General features: G+C 48.6%; 9 protein-coding genes across 9 annotated transcripts; 6 read left to right on the forward strand and 3 right to left on the reverse strand.

Annotated features, from left to right (window-relative positions):
- Nucleotides 1–267: 267 nt before the first annotated feature.
- On the reverse strand, nt 268–2,060 carry FOXG_15390 (uncharacterized protein). Its single transcript, XM_018395479.1, has one exon. It carries the CDS (start codon nt 1,645–1,647, stop codon nt 355–357), a length of 1,293 nt encoding a protein of 430 aa, XP_018255358.1. The 5' UTR covers nt 1,648–2,060; the 3' UTR covers nt 268–354.
- On the forward strand, nt 2,025–4,222 carry FOXG_15391 (uncharacterized protein). The gene is made up of 3 exons (XM_018395480.1): nt 2,025–2,575; nt 2,625–3,136; nt 3,184–4,222. Exons 1-3 carry the CDS (start codon nt 2,278–2,280, stop codon nt 3,913–3,915), a joined length of 1,542 nt encoding a protein of 513 aa, XP_018255359.1. The 5' UTR covers nt 2,025–2,277; the 3' UTR covers nt 3,916–4,222.
- Nucleotides 4,223–4,371: 149 nt separating this feature from the next.
- Nucleotides 4,372–6,106, forward strand: FOXG_15392 (uncharacterized protein; the record flags this gene model as incomplete). The annotated part of the gene is made up of 4 exons (XM_018395481.1): nt 4,372–4,640; nt 4,688–4,852; nt 4,903–5,926; nt 5,977–6,106. The coding sequence occupies exons 1-4, from the start codon at nt 4,490–4,492 to the stop codon at nt 6,104–6,106; spliced, it is 1,470 nt and encodes a 489-aa protein (XP_018255360.1). The 5' UTR covers nt 4,372–4,489.
- Nucleotides 6,107–6,375: 269 nt separating this feature from the next.
- Nucleotides 6,376–8,983, reverse strand: FOXG_21904 (uncharacterized protein; the record flags this gene model as incomplete). The annotated part of the gene is made up of 2 exons (XM_018402285.1): nt 6,376–8,017; nt 8,079–8,983. The coding sequence occupies 2 exons, from the start codon at nt 8,981–8,983 to the stop codon at nt 6,376–6,378; spliced, it is 2,547 nt and encodes an 848-aa protein (XP_018255361.1).
- Nucleotides 8,984–10,440: 1,457 nt separating this feature from the next.
- Nucleotides 10,441–12,177, forward strand: FOXG_15395 (uncharacterized protein). The gene has a single exon (XM_018395482.1). The coding sequence runs from the start codon at nt 10,511–10,513 to the stop codon at nt 12,146–12,148; it is 1,638 nt and encodes a 545-aa protein (XP_018255362.1). The 5' UTR covers nt 10,441–10,510; the 3' UTR covers nt 12,149–12,177.
- A 911-nt stretch (nt 12,178–13,088) lies between these two features.
- FOXG_15396 (uncharacterized protein) lies at nt 13,089–14,539 on the forward strand (the record flags this gene model as incomplete). Its single annotated transcript, XM_018395483.1, has 2 exons — nt 13,089–13,378; nt 13,431–14,539. The coding sequence occupies 2 exons, from the start codon at nt 13,089–13,091 to the stop codon at nt 14,440–14,442; spliced, it is 1,302 nt and encodes a 433-aa protein (XP_018255363.1). The 3' UTR covers nt 14,443–14,539.
- FOXG_15397 (uncharacterized protein) lies at nt 14,438–15,688 on the reverse strand. The gene is made up of 2 exons (XM_018395484.1): nt 15,190–15,688; nt 14,438–15,142 (listed from the first exon to the last, which is right to left on the reverse strand). Exons 1-2 carry the CDS (start codon nt 15,550–15,552, stop codon nt 14,591–14,593), a joined length of 915 nt encoding a protein of 304 aa, XP_018255364.1. The 5' UTR covers nt 15,553–15,688; the 3' UTR covers nt 14,438–14,590.
- A 586-nt stretch (nt 15,689–16,274) lies between these two features.
- FOXG_21905 (uncharacterized protein) lies at nt 16,275–16,445 on the forward strand (the record flags this gene model as incomplete). Its single annotated transcript, XM_018402286.1, has 1 exon — nt 16,275–16,445. The coding sequence occupies one exon, from the start codon at nt 16,275–16,277 to the stop codon at nt 16,443–16,445; it is 171 nt and encodes a 56-aa protein (XP_018255365.1).
- Nucleotides 16,446–18,028: 1,583 nt separating this feature from the next.
- On the forward strand, nt 18,029–20,769 carry FOXG_15398 (uncharacterized protein). Its single transcript, XM_018395485.1, has 4 exons — nt 18,029–18,671; nt 18,721–19,804; nt 19,854–20,162; nt 20,214–20,769. The coding sequence occupies exons 1-4, from the start codon at nt 18,411–18,413 to the stop codon at nt 20,384–20,386; spliced, it is 1,827 nt and encodes a 608-aa protein (XP_018255366.1). The 5' UTR covers nt 18,029–18,410; the 3' UTR covers nt 20,387–20,769.
- Nucleotides 20,770–21,539: the final 770 nt, after the last annotated feature.

A 21,539-nucleotide genomic window follows, 5' to 3' on the forward strand; every position in this document is an offset into this window, starting at 1 on the left:
CAAAGTAATCATGTTGCCAAAGTTCCGACTTGGAGTTCGGCTGCCAGAATCGTGTTAGCTGATGCAGAGGAACATGATGATCATATTTAGCCGTGCTGGCCCGGACCGAGCAAACGAACTTTGTCGAAGCAGTGCTAGCTCAAGCCCGGGTACAGGTATAAGGTTCTTTGCAAAGAGATTCATCCCGATGTAGTTTCTCACGGTGCATAGTCTTACGGATGCATCTTTAGGTTGGATAGATTGAGTGATGAAAATATTTGCACGACATGGAGATTCAGGCCTCATATTGCCATTCAATATTTACTGCTCTACAGTGTAAACTCTATATACACGAACAAAACACTCTTCAAGAGCTTAGGCCTTGACAGTAGCACCAGTAATGCTAATAGTATAATCAAGGCCCTTGGAAACCTCAGCACTCAAATCAAAGCCATCGTACAGGATAGGCTTAGCAGGAGCATTGGCAACAACAACACTAACATCGTCACCAGCCTGAACAGGAACTGTACCAGCACCATCCGTAAGCGTAACGTAAGAAGACTCGCCGCCCTTGCGGTAGATAGCAACAGTAGCGACGAACTCGGCGTCGGCAGAAACCTTGACCTCGAGTGAAGTACCGGTGACTTCGAGAGGAATGATGTTGGCACCCATGTAACGGGGCTGGCGGTCAGCTTTGGGCTTGTAGGAGCCGCTTCCGGCAGCTTCCATGTTGGCGAAGGGTATATCAGGGCGTTGCTGGAAGAAAACCTCTTGAGCGGTAGGATGGCCAATGTCAACGTAGGCCATGCGAGCCCAGTATCGACCGACGATATCACCAACAGTAGCGTTCTGCGAAACGCGAGCAAGAGTGTGAAGAGGAGTCTCGTTGCTATCCTTCTCGTACTGCAACTGAAGTTGTCGAATGGTATCTTGACCCAGACCAGCAAAGTCATCAGGGTTGTAGGTCAAGTAAGCCAGGAAAGGCCAAGCCTGGTAGTAATTCCCAGTATCGACGGATCCATCAACAATGACCTGGTGAGAGTCACCAAGAACCTTCTTGAGCTCGATTTCGGTGGGTGACGTCTCCTGGTTATGGTTCTTTCGCGCAGGTGCGCAGATGTCGGAGGTCTTGTATGTATCAGCGACCCAGTTGGCGAGAGTCTCCCACCAAGCACCAGTTCGGCCCTGGTTAACCCAAGCTTTCTGATGATAATGCATTCCATGACCGTACTCATGAACAGTAACACCTGGAACGGCAAGGTACTGATCAACAACCTCCAGGTACGCCATGCCCGTTGCCTGATCACTATGCATCACACCCGCCGCACTGTCCAAGTCACCAACAGTGTAGACATTAGTCTTGTACTTAGGTCCAGAATCAGTCTCATCGTTGAACGAAAGACCAGGGGATCGCCACTTTAGCGTTCCGACGAAGCACTCGTATGCTGCTTCGAGCATGTCGATTGCTTGGGCGGTTGCATCGGCGGAACCGGCGTAGATGCGGAAGTGCGCTGAGTCCTTGAAGTTGGAGCCGCCAGGGCCGATGTTGGGGTTCGCGGTGTATGTCTCTGTTGCCGCCGGGGCATCACCTGTTTGGGTCACGGCCTGGGGAAGGGCGTGAGCTCCAACGGCGAGGAGGGTTACAGTCGCAGACTTGAAGAGACCCATTGTAACGAGTGAAGAAAACGAAAGTGATAAAGAGAAACGAATGAAAGGAACGAGGATAGCTGAAGTAACGGGATGATTATCTGGGCCATCATCTTGTTTTTATGCTTGGTTCATGCTTAACTGGGACGTGCGAGGCGAAGTTCCTCCATTGGTGGACTTTTGATGTTTCGGTTCATAGCGGTTTCAATATGGAGTTTCAGAACAGGGGATTCACTATGTTTAATTGTCTACACGAGAGAATTCGTTCAGGATCATCGACGTGCCAAGAGAAATGGGGGCTGTTTAATTGCCAAGTGGCATTGGTGTTGTTTCATCTCGGGATATTTCACACCGAAGGTTCCGTCAAGCTTCTAGAGCCAAACTGCTAACAGTTTGAACGGTATCCCGAACTTTATATACGACGGAAGTAATAGTATAGGTTTAGCTTAAAATAGCTCTAGATTTTGAGCTTGTTTGAGCTGCATTGTTGATCTGGTGACAAGACACTATCATCGAGTTATAGCCGATGATTACCCGCCGCATCACGCAATGACCCACGGGTCATCCGGTCATGACTCCATCTCATTACGCATCAACTCATCCTTGTTTCAACATCTTCAATACAACCCTCTTGTATAACCCGAACTCATAATGTCTTCAGAACGCGTTGAAGACGCGAGTCAACAGCCTCTTCTGGCTGAGCATCGTCAAGCAGATCACGGTGCAGCCGCGTCGCGGGGTACTTTTACGCGTAACCTCGGCGCCATCGAAGCATTCGGAATAGTCGTCAGTATCGTCATCGGAAGTGGTGTGTTCACTTCTCCTGGCTCGATTGATACGAATGTTCCGTCACCGGGCTTGGCGCTGGTTATTTGGTTGATTGGAGGTGTTTTGGCTTGGACTGGTGCTACGACGTTTGCTGAGCTCGGGACTGCTATTCCTGGCGAGGGTAAGATTCATCCTGGTTATTTTCGTGGAGGTTATCTGACGAGATACAGGTGGTGTTCAACCATATCTTCAGCATATATACGGTGATATCTGGGGCTTCCTCGCAGCATGGACATGGATCGTCACCGTCATGCCAGCAACGCTAGCAATCCTCTCCATCGTCTTCGTCGAAAGCGCCTACTCAGCCGCAGGCGTTATAAACGAAGACCACCGCATATCGCACAAGCTCCTCTCCATTCTGGTACTCATTGTAATGAGCGTCGCAAACTCTATCAGCACAAAAGCAAGCACCCGGCTTAACGGCTTCTTCGTGGTTCTCAAGTTTGTAAGTATCCTTGTTGTGGTCATGGCTGCGTTGGCTGTTGTTGGCGTTCATGCTACGCATCCTGATAAAGAAGTTGGGGGAGGTGATTGGTTTAAGAAGAATTGGTTTGAGTATAGAGATACGTATAATCCGAATGGGCCGGACACAGATTGGAGCAAGTTGAGTCAGTGGGAGATCTTTGGACATTATTCTGCTGCGCTTTATGCAGCTCTTTGGGCTTACTCTGGTTGGGACAAGGTGAGTTCCTGATCCTTTACTACATGGTCTTGCGCTGACGTGACCAGGCTATCTATGTTTCTGCTGAGCTTTCACAACCCGCTAAGCAACTTCCCCTCGCTATCAACACTTCGATTCCTACAGCAATTATCTGCTTCCTTGCTGCCAACGCTGGATACTACGTTCTTCTACCGTGGAATGTGGTTAGCACTACCGATAGCGTGGCAGTCACTGCCCTCACGCGTCTCTTAGGTAGAGGCTTCGGTATCGTTACGGCTGTTCTCATCTGTTTGGTCGTTGCAGGTTCTTTACTTGGCAACTCATTCGTCGCCAGCCGTATGTGCGTCGCGGCAGCAAGAAAGGCTTGGATCCCCAGTCTCTTCACCGTCGTGGGCCGAATTGGCGTCAAGCCTGATGCCGAAGAAACCGAGGAATCTGAAGATGAGTCTACCAAAGATGCTGGAGACGCACCCATCAACGCCGTCATTCTTTCAGTTGTCCTTGCGTCTTTCTACATCCTCTTTGGGAGCTTCCGAGCTCTTTTGACCTTGAACGGTCTGGGAGAGTACTCTTTCTTCTTCCTCACGGTTCTAGGTGCCATCATCCTACGATATCGCGAACCTGATCTGGAACGACCTTACAAGACCTTTTCAATCAACCCAGTAGTGTTTGTGCTGGTCAGCGGATTTGTCGTTGCCCGAGGCGCCATCTTTGCACCTGTTCAGGCAATTGTCATCCTTGTCATCTGGGCTCTGGGGATTTCCTTTTACAAGGCGCGACAGTATCTCGCCACGAGGTAGAGTCGATCATAATTAACGCGTGGGAAGGGATTCCGATTTGTGAGGCAACAGCTAGGACTGCCTCTGTCATAATGTGCTGATAGAATGGGCTTTGGCGACATGAGATGCGCTTAGAATTTATGGGTTATACTCACCAAATGATAGCTAATTCTTGATACGAATAATAATTCAACGATTACTGACCGTTACATCTAATCGTCTCCGCTAGCGGAGATTGTGCGGTTATTAATGCCGAGTATGGTGGTCCTCGCCGCACGCAATGCTTGTGGAGATGGCATCATCGTAACTAGTATCTGCTAAACCACAGAACCGATTAGATCAAGCACCGGGATTGGATGCGAATACACAATCTCATCGGAAGCATGTAACCTATCGTTATTTGTAAGAAAGAGAAATGCCATACCCCACGGACTTAACGTTGATGTGCTTGTTAGATATCTGACGACTTGACCAGGATGCGACCCAGCTTCTTGGTAGAGGCCTTGTCATGCATGGCATATAAGGGACCAGTATAAATTGAACCTCCCCCGACACCCAGCCGTGATGGGCGTGGCAATACTGCCTTGGAATAAACATGTCTGAACTATCTGCGAGGAAGTGGTACCATTGGTACTCACCAACCGACACGCCTGAAGAAAAGAAGCTCATCCTGAAGCTTGACCTTCTACTGGTCCCTTATGCATTTGTTCTCTACTGGGTCAAATATGTCGACCAGACCAATATCAGTGCGTTCAACCTTCTACTCCCAGTGGCCTTTCACTAATCCCGGCAGATAATGCCTACGTTTCTGGCATGGCAGAAGATCTCGGTTTTCACGGCAACGAGTTAGTCCAGTTCCAGACGATATTCGTCGTTGGAAACGTTGTTGGTCTGTTGCCGTTCATTTATCTCTTCCCTCGTGTTCCGATGCATATTCTAGTTCCCAGTCTTGATCTCGGTATGTCACCCACTATGGCGTGTTCAACTATGCGCTGACCATGATACCAGGATGGGGCATCTTTACACTTCTTCAGTACCGCGCAACGAGCTACGCAGAGATCATGGCCTATCGTTTCCTGGTATCCATCTTTGAAGCATCGTACTTCCCTGGTGTTCACTTCGTCCTAGGGAGCTGGTACAGATCAGATGAGATTGGTAGAAGAGGCGGTTTGTTCTATATTGGCCTGACTCTTGGGACGATGACTGCAGGTCTTCTCCAGGGTGCTGCGACACAGTATCTCGATGGTCATAATGGTCTTGCTGGGTGGCGGTGGAACTTCATTATCAACGCAATCATCACGCTTCCGCTGGCTTTTGTTGGATACTTCCTCTGGCCTGGGACACCTGATAAGCCCAATAGATTGGTCATGAAGAAGTCCGAGATCTCCCTCGCAAAAGAGCGCTTGGAGCGCAATGGGTCCAAAGTTCGAAGTACACCCTTTTCGTGGATTTTGCTCCGCCGCATCTTTACGAGTTGGCAGTTCTACATCCTGGTATTCTGGGACATTCTGTTCTTCAACACCAGTGCCAACACAGCTGCTTTCCTTCTTTGGATCAAGAGCTTGGATCGTTACAATACTACCAAGGTGAATCAACTAGGATCTATCAGTCCAGCTTTGGGCATCTTTTTCGTTCTGTTCATCAACTTCAGCGCCGATTTATGGATCGGAAGACCTGCGGCTATCACGTTAGCTTCTGCGATTAACTTCACTGGCCTTGTCATTCTAGCAGTCTGGAACGTCCCCGAAGCGGCAAAGTGGTATGCTTACAGCGTCGGCTATTCCGCTGTTGCAGTTTCATCTGTGCTTTACGGCTGGGCGAATACCATTCTTCGACATAACAACGAGGAGCGGGCGTTGACGCTTATTCTTATGACGGCTATAGCTACGTCAACTCAAGCTTGGATACCACTCCTTGTGTATCCTACTGTCGAGGCACCTCGCTTCCCGAAGGGTTACGTTTACTCGGCCGTCATGGTTGTTCTTCTCGTGGCTATGACTCAGGTCATTCGTATTGTTTATGGTAGTCATGGGTAAGTTTGGATGAAAAAACGTCTACGGGAATGAACTAACCATTCTACAGGGAAAAGGTACGCGCCCGACGGGGTAGTCTCAGTGACGAGAGTGAGGATGGTGAAATCCAGGCACCCCATGGACTGAGCATTGACAAAGATGCTGGCAAGCATATACAACCTTCCACGGTGGCTGTTTAGAGACGATGCTCAAGATCGGTAGGTATGAACAAGGCAGCAGCAGCAGAGAGTGCAATATCTGGGAGAGCTACAAGAGAAACAATTGCGTATATGTTATGAAACGGAGAGTTGTTGGAACTAGGATCTCTTCAAGGTACATTAAATTTGCTGCTACTAAGATTATTCATGCTAAATTGGCATCAAAGTATACCATAACAACAATACTATTCTGACACGTTAAAATTAAATCAACGAACTTTGCAAACCACTCCTTCTCCTCAAACAGCCGCCTAGGGAAACCCGCCGCCAAAAATGCCACCGCCACCGAAGGGGTTCCAGTTGGAAGGGTCGAGAATCTTTTTACCCAAGTCTTCGAAGTCTCCCCCGAGTGATTGGAAGGCCTGGCCAATCTGATCGGCGCTGAAACCAATCTGGCCCAGCAGGCCATTGATCTGGTCGGCACTCCAGCCGTACGCCGTCTGCAGGGCCGAAGCTATCGTCGCAGCATCGTTGCCAAACACACTCTGAAGTGCCGAGGCCACTTCTTGAGCGACAAATCCGACCTGCTGCATGGTTTGTGCAACAGCGGTGGCCGACATACCATAGGCAGTTTGCAGACCGCTCGCGATGGTGTTGGCGGCGAAGCCTGCCTCCTTCATAGTAGCGGCTGCCTGGTTGGCGTCTTGGTTGAAGGCATTTTGCAAGACGCTTGCGACATTCTCAACGCCTGTGATGACATTCTGCTGAACCTTATTGGCCCACGCACCAGCCTCGTTTAACAGGTCACCAAATATCTGACTGGCATTGCTCTCGATATTTTTGACGATGGCGTTGAGTAGATCACTTACGCTTGAGATGTTAACGTCAGCCGTGAAATCGCCAAAGTTGCGCGTCAGGCCTTCGAAATCGAAGCTGCCTCCAACTGATAGCACGATGTCTGATGAGCTTGTATTTAGTGCAAAGTGCGCACCGACCAGTGCCTGCAAGGGCATAGAGCCGAGGCTTATACCGCCGATTGAGGGTAGTGAAATAGTGTCATTGAGGCCGTATTGGAACGAGGCGGCCAGGTTGTGGAAATCCGGTAATGTGCAGCTCATGTTGGAAGTCAGGATGCCGCCAAAACCTACGTCGAACTTGATGCCGCTCGAGGTGATATCGGCATCCAGGTGCCAATTTTCGACCTCGAATAAATTGATAGCACCGTTCAGGTGCAGGAAGGGCGAGGCCAGCGTCTGAATCTTCAACACTGCGCCACCCGGAGGCACCATCTGCTTCGTCGTTGCATTTTGGAGTGCCTGCTTCTGCGCAGCCTTGGTGATTATCTGGTTGTTCTTGATGGGATTACCGTTGGCATCCACCTTCAAGGTAACGCCGGCGCCATCTCCCTTTATCGAGAATATGTTCCCGAGTGACAAGGGAGACATCTCAATGTCGGCTTTCACCCCGTCGGTGAGGTTGAGTTCCACATCGCCGTAGAAGTCGAAGCCGAAGATGTCGGCTGCTGCGCTGAAGCCGTAGCCCATGTTGGAAAGGGACCCGTCAGGCAACACGACAGGTTCCATGGGGTTCTCGGACCACTGGAAGGAGAGGTCGGAAAATAGCACCGGTACGTCCACAGGGCATTGGGTGTTGGTGAAGACTGTATACACATCCGTCAGGTGCATCTTGGGCACGTAGAAGGAGATATAAAGAGGGTTTGGCACCTCCTCTATCAACTGGCAGACAACCACGAACGAGTCATCGTCAAGAGGCACGATGGTATTGTTTGCAGCGTCACCAATGTGCAGTTGACCTGACAAGCCAATGGCCGCACTTGGAGGCTCGAAGATGATTCCGATGCCCACGCCAAACGAATCAAAGTGCACGCCCTTCATCACCGGTGGTGCCGGCAACGGGCCCTTGTCTCCCTTGATGACCACGCCGAAAGGCGGCCTCGATGTTATCGATGGTCATAGACAAGTCAGCCTCAAACTTGTTGTCGAATATATCAAACGGCATGTCACCGGTAACGGTGAAGACGACAAACTTGAAGAGTGGGTTGATGTCAATGGTGGCAGTGGGTTTATTGATACTCAAGATTCCCGCACTGCCAAAGGGTACATGCATAGCATTAAGGCTGATAGACAGGCGAGTGCCAAATATATTCAAGCCCACGGCGTAATTGAACATGACCGAGACCTGGAGCTGCTGGACGTTGAACAGCGACCCAAAGAACTGCAGCGCCTCGTCTGACTGGGCAGGCAGCTTCTTCAGGTCTATCCCAGCTTGAAGAGCGAGGATATCATTGTTGGTATTGCAAGTAAACTTGGTCACCACAATGTCCGGCAGGAATTCCGGCCAGGTTGCGCCCAGCAGCGTCGCGAGAGTGCTGAGCGAATACAAGGCTTGGTCCATAGGCTTGCCTTTGGACTCGGGTTGCTCTGCTGTGTATGTGATACCCATCATGTAGGTAGCAAACGTGCAGCTCTTGTATTGCTCATGCTGGGCAAAGAATTTGTTCACGGGCGTGACCTGAGGCTTGGAGGTGTCTTTCCAGATGGCATTGAAGGCCTGCGTGAGCGGGTCGTTCTTATTGTTGGTGATGAAGGTGATGAAAGACATGGTTTGAGCCATGGCCTTGACATTGGCTTCTCCTACGGCAAATGGACCAGTGCTCACATCTTGCAAGTAGATGATGCGCGTCAGGGGGGAATTAGACTTTGCATCGCTGACGATGAGGACAGAGGTTGGGTGCTTGAGCTGTAGTGAAGCTGTAGTCTTGGCTGGTACAGTTGCAATGGAGGTCAAGGTACCAAAATAATTGGTCTTGTCTTGGTCACTGAATGAGTCGTAGACCGTGACGCTGATGTCCAAGTGATTGGCAAAAGATATTTTGGGAGCAGTGATAGGAGGAGCCATGGCGACGAGTTTAAGCAGTAAGTGTTGAAAGAAAGAAGAGGGAAAAGGAAAAGGAAAAGGCAGTGATAGAATATTTGGGAGTTGTAGTTGTTGCAGTGGTGGTGGTTGTTAATTAACTTGATCCAGGATTGTTACAGTGACTTACATCCCATGCCACTCAGGCTTCTTGTTAGCCACTTGAGGCTACTAGCTTGAGCGGGTATATCCGAACCCGCCCATATACCGATACCCCGGGCCGTTCCCTCCGTCATAGGGCGGAGCATCAGCTCTCGTCGTTGCGGGCGCTATTTGTTCTAGACTCTGCATATTTCTGCGAATTGAGTTTAGTATCAGCTGTCTGTGTGATACAAGATTATTCCAAGCAGCCACATACGAATCAATTACGAAGCGTGTTACTGACCCTTTTGCCATAGACTGTTGATGTAGGAAGGGAATGCCCCGCTCATTGACCGGTTGTGCGGCTCATCATGGCTGTTAGTCAGTCCGGAGCTGACTGATTTAAACCAATAGCAACAAGTGGTGGCTGGCTGGTTCGAACGGCTGAATATGGACTATTAATGTGATCAAGGGATGATAGGCGGCCCAAGCTCCTTTCGTGGCACTAGCTACAACAGCTAGTAACAATACCGGCAATGGCGAGTTTAGGGCTGCATGTTTGTGTATCAATACCGAGAAATGGTGGCTCATTGATTCGCAGCCATACGGTAGTTGGACTAGTGACGAGCTGAATTGGACGAAAGTTCCGTTTTTCGGCATCTTGAATCCGAATGGGGGCAACCTCAACCATCCCAGCTCCGACATTGATACTGAGAGTAGTAAGGCGAGAGCTGACCTACATCAATAGTGAATATTGGGATGACTGATTTGATTCAATATCAAGAATAGCGGTCAGATGATGAGAATGGGCAGGCCGAATAGTGGCTGGCTGAATACAACTAGGAATCTAATTCTCGGCATGTTCCTGGATGTTACCCCTCATGGTGAGCAATCCGAACAATTCCAGCTATGAGTTTCATACCGAACATAGCAAGTCCTTTTCTCATCACTAGTGTATCTTGCGCTTGCGGATTTGAATCAATGCCGACAATGTAGGCTAGCCTGGTTGAATTGGTGGTCAGAATGGTGGCTGGCTGAATTTCCCATCCCTACAACGACTATAGCATAGATACATAGGCTTGTGATAGTTTGCTAAGGCTGAGCATATTCAACGTCATCTGACAACACATGATTGGATAAGGACCGAGGAGATCGGGTAACGAGCATCCGAAATAGTTTGAGCGAGACATGCTAGGTCTCCCCGTGAGGCACAACTTCAACGATTCTAGCCAGCACAGTAATAGCAACATTATTCCGACTATCTCACCGTCTGCAACTATTCCCCCCACGGTGGTAGGAATTTTATGTATATATAGCTGCAAGACTGCACTATTCACAACTATAGCCACTCATCCTTCCAGTCATTCAGTACATTACAGCACATCTTTCTCACTTAGCCATTCGCGCTTTTACTCTTTACCTTGAACAATCATGAGTTCCACAGGCAATCCCGTTGCCTCAATCACCAACAACTCTGGTTCTTCTGTGGACATATACGATGTCTTCAATCCTAGCACCGACCCCAAGATGCAGGGGCCGTTGACATACACCAAACTGGCCACTGTGTCAAGCGGTAGCAGCCAGCAGGTACAGACTATTCATTTTGCCAGCCAGCTGCAGGCCATGTTCACGGGCAACGTCACAGCACTGAGCGGCACATACTACCAGCAGTTTCCTGTGGCCGTGCTGGCGGTCTCCCCTTTTGCTGATTCAAACGCCTTCACTGTTACTAGTGATAATCAGCAGAGCATGGTCGACTCGTTCAAGTTCATCAAGTACGCTCAGGCGAACCCATCCTCGCAGCTGGCCACGCAATTCCGCACAGCCCTGGGTGACACGACTAACCAGAAAAATGCGGTCAACAAGTTTTTCCAGAGTACTGGCAGCTTCAAGCTGTGCACACTTACTACCTGGACTGCGGTCTTTACTTGGCAAGCCCAGTTCACGAACCCCTGGCAGGGAGCCTACTACCTCTACAGTCTTGACAAAGTCCCGGCTTTGGTAGCAACGCTGGCCATTACAGCTAGCGCTGACAACAGCTCGGCTGTGCTGACCATGGCTGGCACAAACAACGAGAACACGGCGGTAGTCATGGCAGGTGATGGCACCATGTCGGAGCAGAACCAAGGCACCGGCAACCTGTCTGTTGCGCTGACCCCCACCTGGCTGAATGTAGCCCAGACCAGCCAGCAGGACGGCAAGACCGTGTCCAACTATGTCATTGGAGCCGCGTTCACGGGCACCATCAATGGGCAGAAGGTGGCTGGCAACCTCAATCAGCTAGCCATCCCAGACCCTTCTGATAACTCCAAGAACGCCAACAACAAGAACGCGGCCAACGGGTTCTCTCTTAGCACCCTCGAAGGTTTGATCGGAATGTTGACCAGCATCGGTATGCTGTACTACATGGCCAAGGGCCACAAGGAGGCCGAGACCCAGAAGAAGAATGAAGTCGAGAAGGGCTCCACCAGCAAGAAGGACGCTGAAGACAAGGTTAAGAAAGTTGAGCAGGATTATCAGGCAGAATCAGTGCCAAAGGTTCAAGCACAGGCGGAAAAGGTCGAGGCCACTGTGCCAAAGGTGCAACAGGGCTATAAGGAGGTCGTCCAGGCCCAAGACGTCCAAAGCAAGCAAGACACTATACGTCAGCAGGAAAAGTCCATGGGGGAGGTCTTGGAAGGCGGTGCTCCATCTCAAGCTACCGAGAATACGGCCATGAACCTCGCCAAAGCCGACAAGGAAGTTTCCAAGGCGGCGGACCCTAATACGAGCCCGGCTGAGCGAGACTCAGCTTTGAGTGACGCCTCGACCACTCTGACCAAAACGAGTGAAGATATTCAAACAGCTTTGAAGGACCAGGCCGAGGAACTTCCAAAGGAGGAGGCGGATAAGCTGAAGGACGCTCAGGATGCAATTGACCAAGTGCAGGAGGAGACCCAGGCTGAAAAGAAGAACCAGGAGGAGCAGGAGGCGCGAGATGAGGAGAGTCCGAAGAAGGAGATGGAAGAATCTACATTTGATCCACCTGATGGACGAGAGGCACCTACCTTTGAGGGGGGCTTCAAATAGGCCAAGCTGTTGAGTTGCTTGGGTGCTCGCTGTTAGATTAGGATTTGATATACTATCATTTAGTTGAAGAAGTGAGGTACTATTATGGAATTTGTTATTACAAAGACTGTTCTACAGCTCAAGCTATTACGTGATAGACTCTAGTTTCAGCCATAATCGAGGCTTACGATTTTCCTGAAATATTGACAATAGTCCATGTTGACAAGGCGCTAAGCCCACGACTCGCTTCTGATAACTCAGTCTCGACTTTAAAAGGCGAGTATATCAGACTAGAGTCGATTGTGGCTGAAGGATTGGTTAATACTTAATCTTGTGAAGTATCCCTATGCATAATGATCATAGCTGTCCAGCTGGGACTGGTGTAGTTGTGACTACCCTTCAGCGGTCCATAATCTGATATATTCAATGCTACGGAGTAGGGTGTGACACTTCACTCGTCTGATATGGAGTTCATACTAAAAAAGGAGCAGTTCGGTTCCAGAAAACCATGATTGGGAAGTGGGAGAGCTCTATCTAACCAAATCGTATCACTTCAACATCCTTATCAAAGTGTTCCTGAATATCACAATTTATAACGTGACATTCGGCAGTTAACCCTCCTCAAAATTGCGTCCTCTTTCCTCAGGATCCAGCCCCATCGAATAAAAAAGCTACAAACCCATGTCCATCTAAATTGCAAGCGAGCGCCGATCACTCCAACGGTTCTGGATCCTCATGGATATAAACCCTACCAACGTAGTTTTCGTCCTATCCATAGCCTATCAGAAGATTTACAACGGCCTCAATGTAGCATTGAAAAGTAAAGTCGTAGCCGGGGAAGCCGAATAGCTCTCCGTGGCCGTTGGGTCCACGAGAGGGGTTACTAGAAATCTTCATACAAAACAAACATCAGTCCACTTTCAATTGTTTCGTTTTGTTTCGTTTCTTTGTATGCTTAAAAATGTCTGGTTTCAAGGTTCTCATTATCGGCGCTGGACCAACCGGTCTTCTAGCGGCCCTTGCGCTGCAACGAGCAGGCATTGACTTTACGATTTTGGAGAGGAGAAAGGAAGCTGATTTGAACTGGGGAGCTTCGGTTTGTCTTTGGCCGCAGAGTGCGAGAGTTTTGGATCAGCTTGGCTTGCTTGATGAAGCGCACGCACTGCATCTGCCGATGAAGAAGAAATGCAACCTTAGACGGGATGGAAGCGTTATGAGTTGGAGTAACATGATTGAGAACATTGGTCACTAGTAACTTCGCTTCCTCTCTTCTTGGCTGTTTGATGAAAGCTGACATTTACAGCCATGGTCATGAATGGATGCTCTTCCAGCGCGGCGATCTAGTCAATCTTCTCATGGGCGATCTCTCCGATATTACCAATCAACTCCTCGTCGACAAACAAGTGACCTCAATTGCCTCAGGTCCCGATGGTGTCGAAGTCAAGTGTGCAGATGGCCATTCCTACAGCGGCGATCTCATAATCGGCGCGGACGGCATCAACAGCACAACACGAACTTTTGTCGACGACATCACCCCCGATGCTACAAGTGGCGACTTCACAACAACATTCTATGGCTTCTATGGTCATGGAACCACTGTATCCAAAGATCTCGAACCTGGCGTCGATTACGAATGTCACTCCGAGGGTTTCAGCTCGCAGCTCATCATGCCGTCGCACGAGAAATACTTCTTCACCATCTACCTCAAACTCGATAAACCGACAAAGGATCGCCATTACATTACCACCGAAGAAGCCGATGCACTTGCAAAGAAATATGGCGACATATACCTTGCCCCAGGCGTTACATTCAAAGAAGTCTGGGACGCAAAGAATTGGACTCACACCGCACCATTCGAAGAAGGCGTCGCAAAGAAGTGGTTCAGAGATCGCGTCGTCCTCGTCGGCGATTCCGTCCACAAAATGACACCAAATATCGGCTTCGGTCTAAACACAGGATGGCAATCCACCGTCGTGCTGATCAACCTTCTCCGCGACCTTCTTCGCGATAACCCGAACCCCGATATTAAGGAACTTACAAAGACGTTTGAGGAATACAAAAAGACACGCTTCAACCACGTTACTAAGGATGTTGAACTAGCGGGTACGTCAACGCGGGCTGTTATGTGGGATAATTTCTTGTGGAAGTTTTTGGATCAATATGTTTTGCCGTATATCAATGGCGATACTATTTTGGCGAAGCTTATGTGCTCGCCGACGGTTCAGAAGGCTGTTACGTTGAACTTTTTGCCGGAGCCGAATCTTAAGGAGGGAGAGTTGAAGTGGCATAATAAGCCGGTTATTGTCAAAGAGTAAGGATAGTGATTGGCTGTTGGAGGGTTGTTTGCATAGAATCACATAGCATAGCATGCTTTTCATTGAGTTAAATACATAATGTCTCTTTCTGGTCTTCACTTATACAATCTTGACTTCTTTCTCATGGCTTGTACCGAAGCAGCTTATCCTACTTCCTCAATTCAGCTGTCGCTTCTCTCAAGGCCTCATTCAAAGTCGTCTTCCCATAAATAACATCAACATCACTCGGCTTCGAAAGGTCCTTCTCCGCAATACCACCTGGCAAAAAGCATGTACTCATTTCAACCCACTCATTCACAATCTGCGGCGCAAATATCTTGCCATAAAATTCCGAAAGGTCCTCTTTCTCAACTGCCTTGACCTCAACATCCTCACCCAACGCCTGCGAAAATGCCTTCTGCGCGTCCAGTGGAGAATAAGGCTCTGGTCCGTGAAGTTCCATGATATAAGGTTTTCTGGGAGGTGTCCAGTCGCGAATGAGTTGTGTGGCCATTGCTGCTCCGATGTCTTTGATGGCGACCATGGCGATCTTGAAGTCTAGTGGCGTGATGGTTGAGAAGAAGTAGGGGTCTGAGCCTTTGAGTGTTTCGACGGACATGGTCCAGTTTTCCATGAAGTAAGAGCATCTGATGATGATGATCTCAGGGATATCCGTGTTTTTTAAAACTTCTTCCGAGATGTGATTTGTTTTAAGCTCACCCTGCACACCAGTCAGCGAGATTGGGTAAGAGTGACATGCAGACTCACCACGCCCTCTGAGAATTCAGCACCAACGCTCGACAACAAAACAAGCCTCTTCACAGTACCAGCTCTCTCAATCGCTGTTTTTACATTACTTGAGATTCTTTGAGAATGTTCAATGATGTCGCGTCCGTCGTAGGCAGGAGGAAGAACCATCAGAACGGCATCAGAGCCGGAGAAGTCTAGGGTATTTACGTCTCCGACATCACCTTGAATCGCCTCGAAGTTGTCTGCAGAACTGAACTCATTGGGGACTTTCTTCAGATCACGGTATAGGCCTTTGACATGGATCTCGCGGTTTTGCGATAGCAGCGAAGAAATAGCTGCAGTGCTCGTTTTATTACTTGCCGGGGCGATTGCAACGTGCATCGTGATTCAGTTATGATGGCGGTGGGAGAGGTTGGACAGAATGGAAACAGTCGGATAATAAGCTTATGATGAACTCATATCTCATACGACCTCATGATTTTAATAACTGCATTAGAATTGTTTAGTCAGCAAAGTTAATATTCACGGTCGTCCAGCTGATGCTCCGCGTTGTCGGTGAATTCTCACGCCAGACCTCATGTCAGTGGCTGAAGAATGACGTCACGCTAGCTAACCCTTTTTGCGCTTGGCTTTCTATGCCTCGTTAGAGGATAAAGCCAATATATCCCATTTGAAACTTCAAAAGGTGCGCATTAGCAGGATGAGGTTTGTTGGAGCCAGACGGTCCTCACTGTAATTAGTTGCTGGCAAGTCAATGCTTCCGATCGTTTTTATCAAGAACCCTGAGTAGCTTCCGCCGAGCAAATCATTCATATAGGTCGACTATAAGATCATCCTGGCCCTTATTCTCATGTGCTCGACTTATAAAGATAGCTAGGATAATACTATATATACTAAGGGACGCGGACTCTCAAGATGCTTTGCGAATGGTTCACGCGCGAGCAACCCGGAGCAACCAAGGCTATTGAATACATCAAGACGCATAAAACGCAAAGCGGAGTGAACAGCATATTTGACGCCAAGTCATCCACGGTGCCCCTGCGGACTCCCAGAAACGGAAGATCATTGAGCATTTCAATGGTTCCCCGAGAATATCGGAGGATATGCAATCTCCGTTTCAAGCTGAGCGGGAACCACTATTGAGATATGCTCTTGTCGCTGCTGTGACAGGCTGCAAGCTTTACATTGGCTACTTCAAGAACAAGGGCCGTGAGCTGAAAGAGGCACTAGAGGTTAATCGAATGAGGAACTCGACGATGTATATGAGCAGCTAATAAAGAAAGACTTCGCTACGGGGGGATTGGCGTGTCGTATTTCTACTTGTTCGCCAATTAAGAGCTTGAAGCCAAGTTGGATTAATCAAATAGTGCTGTGTGATTCAACATACCTCGAGATTTTTAGTGTAGACCCTTTAATTCTGCAAGTTGAAAAGAAAGAAGATACTATCCTGCCTGAAGTGCGCTATTGATCATCAAGGGTTCACTTAAAACAACAATATTTTGTACTACTAAAAACCCAGGTTAGGCTGCTCACCCTAAAGTTGAAGATTGAAACAATTGGATCCAAGCAGCTGTGAAATGAGAAAGGCGATCACATTCCTTCCTGGTACCATATTGACTTACCAAGTTTTCCGAAAACGGTAATCCGCTTTGGCGGAGGTTCTGCGATTGACACTCTTCGGTAGTTATCGCCAAGCAATAAAAGCCTCAACACCAAACCTGAATCTCGTGATATTGAATCAGAAGATTTTTCACGACATTTTAGGTAAAAGGGCCCACTAAAATAGGCAGCGAAATAAAAGTTGTTACCCCGTGTCACTGAATCCACAGAGTCTCCGCTTGGGAGAAATCCCCATGGAGTAGAAGGCCGAGAGTTTGGCCGATAGGAACTGGAGAACCATAGTGATCGGATGAAGCCAATGTCGACTGAAGCTGTAGAAAATCGTTTACCTCGAGACGCAGAAACAGCTTCACAATCGATAGGTCTGGTTCAAAACCAACTGGCGAAAGTGCAAAAGATAAGTGCCCCATGAGGCTCAATTGACGCGACAGGCAAACATGTAGCAAATGCAACGACCATCGTGCAGATGAAACGTTTCGTCGCCAAGAATTAATTCAGTCTCCATAACCATCGCAACATCTCTTCCTCATTCTAGAAAACAAACCGGTAATAAGAAACTGCTGTTTCAAAAATCGCGCCATACACTCCCGGAATTAATATCGTGATGGAGGCTCTGCGGTCCGTCATGCACCGTGCCCTTGGCTCTGAAGCGAAAAAAAATTGCTGGTGGAGAATCACGAGTCGTCCCCAGCGGAGCCCCAAATTGGGTCTGTCGCGTGCCAAGGCGACCCAGTTCCAGTTTGGGGGTTGCTTATTCACCAGCTCAACTTAGTGATGACATTATTCCAGTCAGTTAATCCCGAACCCGCCAAGAAAAGCCGAGAATTCAGGTCAGCCCGCCCTGCCCAGACACCAAATGATGGATCGCCCAGGACGGCTTCTTCGGGATCTTTGCTTGGCCAATCTTGGCCTCAGCAAGTCTGGCAAGCTAAACCCTCCGAACTATGAAAATTACAGGGATGAATTGAAGATGGTGCACTGTGACGCAATCAACGCGGGAAATAAGCAGGGCCTAAACTAAAAAATTCGAGCCGCCTTCGATGAAGTCATGTCATTGTGGGGACACAAAGTTTATCAAGAATTGTGCTGCCTGGTTGTGGACTCTAACGGTAAAACCGATTGGAAGAGCGTAAACGCTTGAACCTATTAGTTGGTTGGTTGAATCCTTTTGCTTGTCACGTTTAGCACGACGTCATTGCTGAACCTGACTCGGCCGAGTTCAAATAGTACTGCAGCAGTGGCTTTTTGCTGTTAGACGAGTCTCAATGATGCACCCAAGCTCAGCGATCAGCAAATTAGCTGCGTGATGAAATAACCACATCACTAAGCTTGTCTCCTCTAGGCCATCTGAACACCCGTAATACATGCAAATCTCACCCTTGACTGCTGATCTCCTTCTTTGTGTCGGCTACAACGGCACACATCCCAAACTCCACATGCTCTCTTCCCCACGTAGACTACACCACCATCTGGGGACCATCGGTGATGTCAAGAGTGGATTCTCTCAGGTTTTACTGTCAAACTGGTGATCCCCCAGCTTTTAAATATGCACCGTTATCCCCAGTTTGACAACAAGCTTAAACAACAGGCAGTGCCATAACTCGGGTAGCTAATTCAATATGCCGACTCACTTCTCAGACGATCCTCCGCAGGTTATCAACCCAGAGGACCTGCACGTCGCTAATTCGCGGCTTCAGCAGAACTTGGACGGTTCTACGGACCATAGCGGCGATGAGAGAACGCACAATGCTAATGGTGCTGGGCTAGAGAAGCTGGGTACCTATGATAAGTACGAAATCACTGAGGATGATTGCTACGATGAGCTGGGCTATTCGTTCCCCAAGTGGAAGAAGTGGTACATTCTCACCGTCATCTTCTGGGTAAGTTGCTCAAGTCTTGGTGTTTTAACTGCTGGCTAATGATTCATAGGTCCAAGTATCCATGAACTTCAACACCTCCCTCTACTCAAACGCCATCCCAGGCATCTCCGAAGAATTCAACGTCAGCGCCCAAGCCGCCCGCTGCGGCGCAATGATCTTCCTCGTCCTCTACGCCTTTGGCTGTGAGCTCTGGGCCCCTTGGTCAGAGGAATTCGGTCGATGGCCCATCATGCAGGCCTCGCTCTTCCTCGTAAACATCTGGCAACTCCCCGTCGCGCTGGCTCCCAACTTCGCTACCATCATGGTTGGTCGTGCCCTCGGTGGTCTTTCTTCCGCTGGTGGTTCTGTCACGCTCGGTATGATTGCTGATATGTGGGAGTCCGATCACCAACAATACGCTGTTGCTTATGTTGTATTTTCTTCGGTTGGAGGTTCGGTTCTTGGACCTATTGTTGGAGGTTTCTGTGAGCAGTACCTCCATTGGCGCTGGTCTATCTGGATCCAGCTCATTCTTGGTGGTTTCGTCCAGATTGTGCACTTCCTTACTGTTCCCGAGACTCGAAGCACAATCCTTATGAACCGCATCGCCAAGAAGCGCAGAACGGAGACAAACGCCAACTTCTGGGGTCCCGATGAACTCGTCCCCTTCCGCGAACGTTTCTCCGCCAAGGAAATCCTCATCACATGGACCCGTCCCTTCAAGATGTTCCTCACAGAGCCCATCGTCCTTGTCCTCTCTCTTCTCTCCGGTTTCTCTGATGCTCTTATCTTCATGTTTATCCAGTCTTTTGCTCTGGTTTATAAACAGTGGGATTTTGATGCTGTGCAGATTGGTCTGACTTTCCTTGCTATCGGTGTTGGTTATGTCATTGCCTGGTTGGCGTTCATTCCTGCTATCAAGAAAAACATCAAGGAGCGACGGGAGAAGCCGAATGATGAGCGTGCGCAGTATGAATCTCGTCTGTGGTTTTTGCTTTACACTGCACCTTGCTTGCCTATTGGCCTGATCGGCTTTGCTTGGACGATTCAGGGACCTCCTATTCACTGGATTGGTTCTCTGATCTTTGCTGCCATCGTTGGTATCGCCAACTATGCTATCTACATGGCCACCATTGACTACATGATCTGTGCCTGTAAGTTGACATTACTTTCATGCGTGGGACCTCAACTGACAATATTTAGACGGCCCCTACTCTGCTTCAGCTACTGGAGGTAATGGCTGGGCTCGAGATTTCCTCGCTGGTGTTCTTACCGTCCCCGCTACACCATTCTTCAGCAACATCGGAGCTTCATCCGGCAAGAATCTCGAATACGCTTCGACCATTCTGTTCTGTATCTCATTTGTTCTCGTCGTCGCTGTTTATGTCATCTACTGGAAGGGCCCAGCCCTTCGAGCTCGATCACCTTTCGCTCAGCGTCTCGCTGGTGAGCGCCAAGAGAACGCTGAGCAGGGACGGCGCGGAAGCGTTGCCTACGATGCTCGACGGAGGAGTAAGTCTATTGAACGTTAATGCGCAGAATGGTACACTAACGACGCATCAGGCTCAACTGCAACTGGAACTTCTGACGTTGAGCGTCCTCCCGTTGCTGCGCGACCAAGCTACGGACGTCAGTACAGTAACTCCAACCGTTTCTTCGGTGAGAGCCGTGTGACACCTCGTGGAACTCCTAGAGGTACTCCATCAGCAAGTCGCCGTAACAGCAAGCATTATTAAGAGTGGAAGTATTTCGTCGTGGAGTTGTGAAGAGGACAAATGTTGAAATGATACCCTGTTTTAAACGAGTCTCATGAATTGTATACTATTTTCTATAGCATGCATAGCCAATGATTTATGCTTGATCATGAAAGCCTTTTCTGGTTATGAGACGTATAGCTCGTTTGTCACGACGCAAGATGTGATGAGCTTCTCAATTCGTGCTGCGTTTGTCCGCCAGTCAGATCTACGTCATCCTGGGAGCCGATGAATTGGCGAGTCAGAAGTTTCTGAGCTTGGGCGTTGCTTGCTGGAGTTACGTCAACATGATGTTTTTTTCACGTGTGAACTCCCGAAGGATCAAAGTGGACCATTGAGCCAACAAACGGGCAGAACTTCCTGATAAGAGATAATTTGATTTACAAAAGCTCTGGTACTAAGATCTCATGTTACATTGAAACGCAACCAAGTAAAACTGGATGTGCATAACAATTGCCGATTACAAAAAGTCAAATCACACGACAGCTAAGTAACAAGCACTAGAATGTCGACATAGCAATAATGAGAGAATAATTACAGGGTTTGAAAAGATGAGGAATAGATTACTATGATACTTTACTGCACTTTGCTACACTTTTTGCTGTTTTCACATAAATTCTAATTGGCTCTCCGATTCGGGAGCTCCCGTGATTGCCCTCAGTCTGATAATACAGTTGAAAACTGAATTGCAGTTGAGATCCGTGGCTGATAGCTTATATCAGCACAGAGAACTTGAAAACTGAACGATGGATGCAGTCAGCGTTTGAACAATGAGGCCATCTCGATGTATGATGCAGGCGTAAATATGAGGTTATCAATAACCAAATGCTCATCGTGAAAGCCTTTGGGTGGAATCTTGTACTGTGGGAAAAGATATCTTGTCCTCGTCACTCGTGTGAGCAGCCTAAAGTTTACACCTATGGCTGGCAATCATCTACGTAGCCGAACAGCCAAATAGCAAGCAGTGTCTCAGAACCTGGTGACAATCATGATCGCCGCCGCTCCGTGTAAAAGACAGGTTCAAGTATTTACAAAAGGCCCTTAATGAATTGAAATTTTCTAATTTCGGAAAGCCAACGCGAGGACGCTTTACATCCATGAAGCTTGTACGCATGGCCTTGTCAACTTGTTATCA

Source organism: Fusarium oxysporum, chromosome 5 (assembly GCF_000149955.1).
Source record: "Fusarium oxysporum f. sp. lycopersici 4287 chromosome 5, whole genome shotgun sequence".
NCBI classification, from domain to species: domain Eukaryota; kingdom Fungi; phylum Ascomycota; class Sordariomycetes; order Hypocreales; family Nectriaceae; genus Fusarium; species Fusarium oxysporum.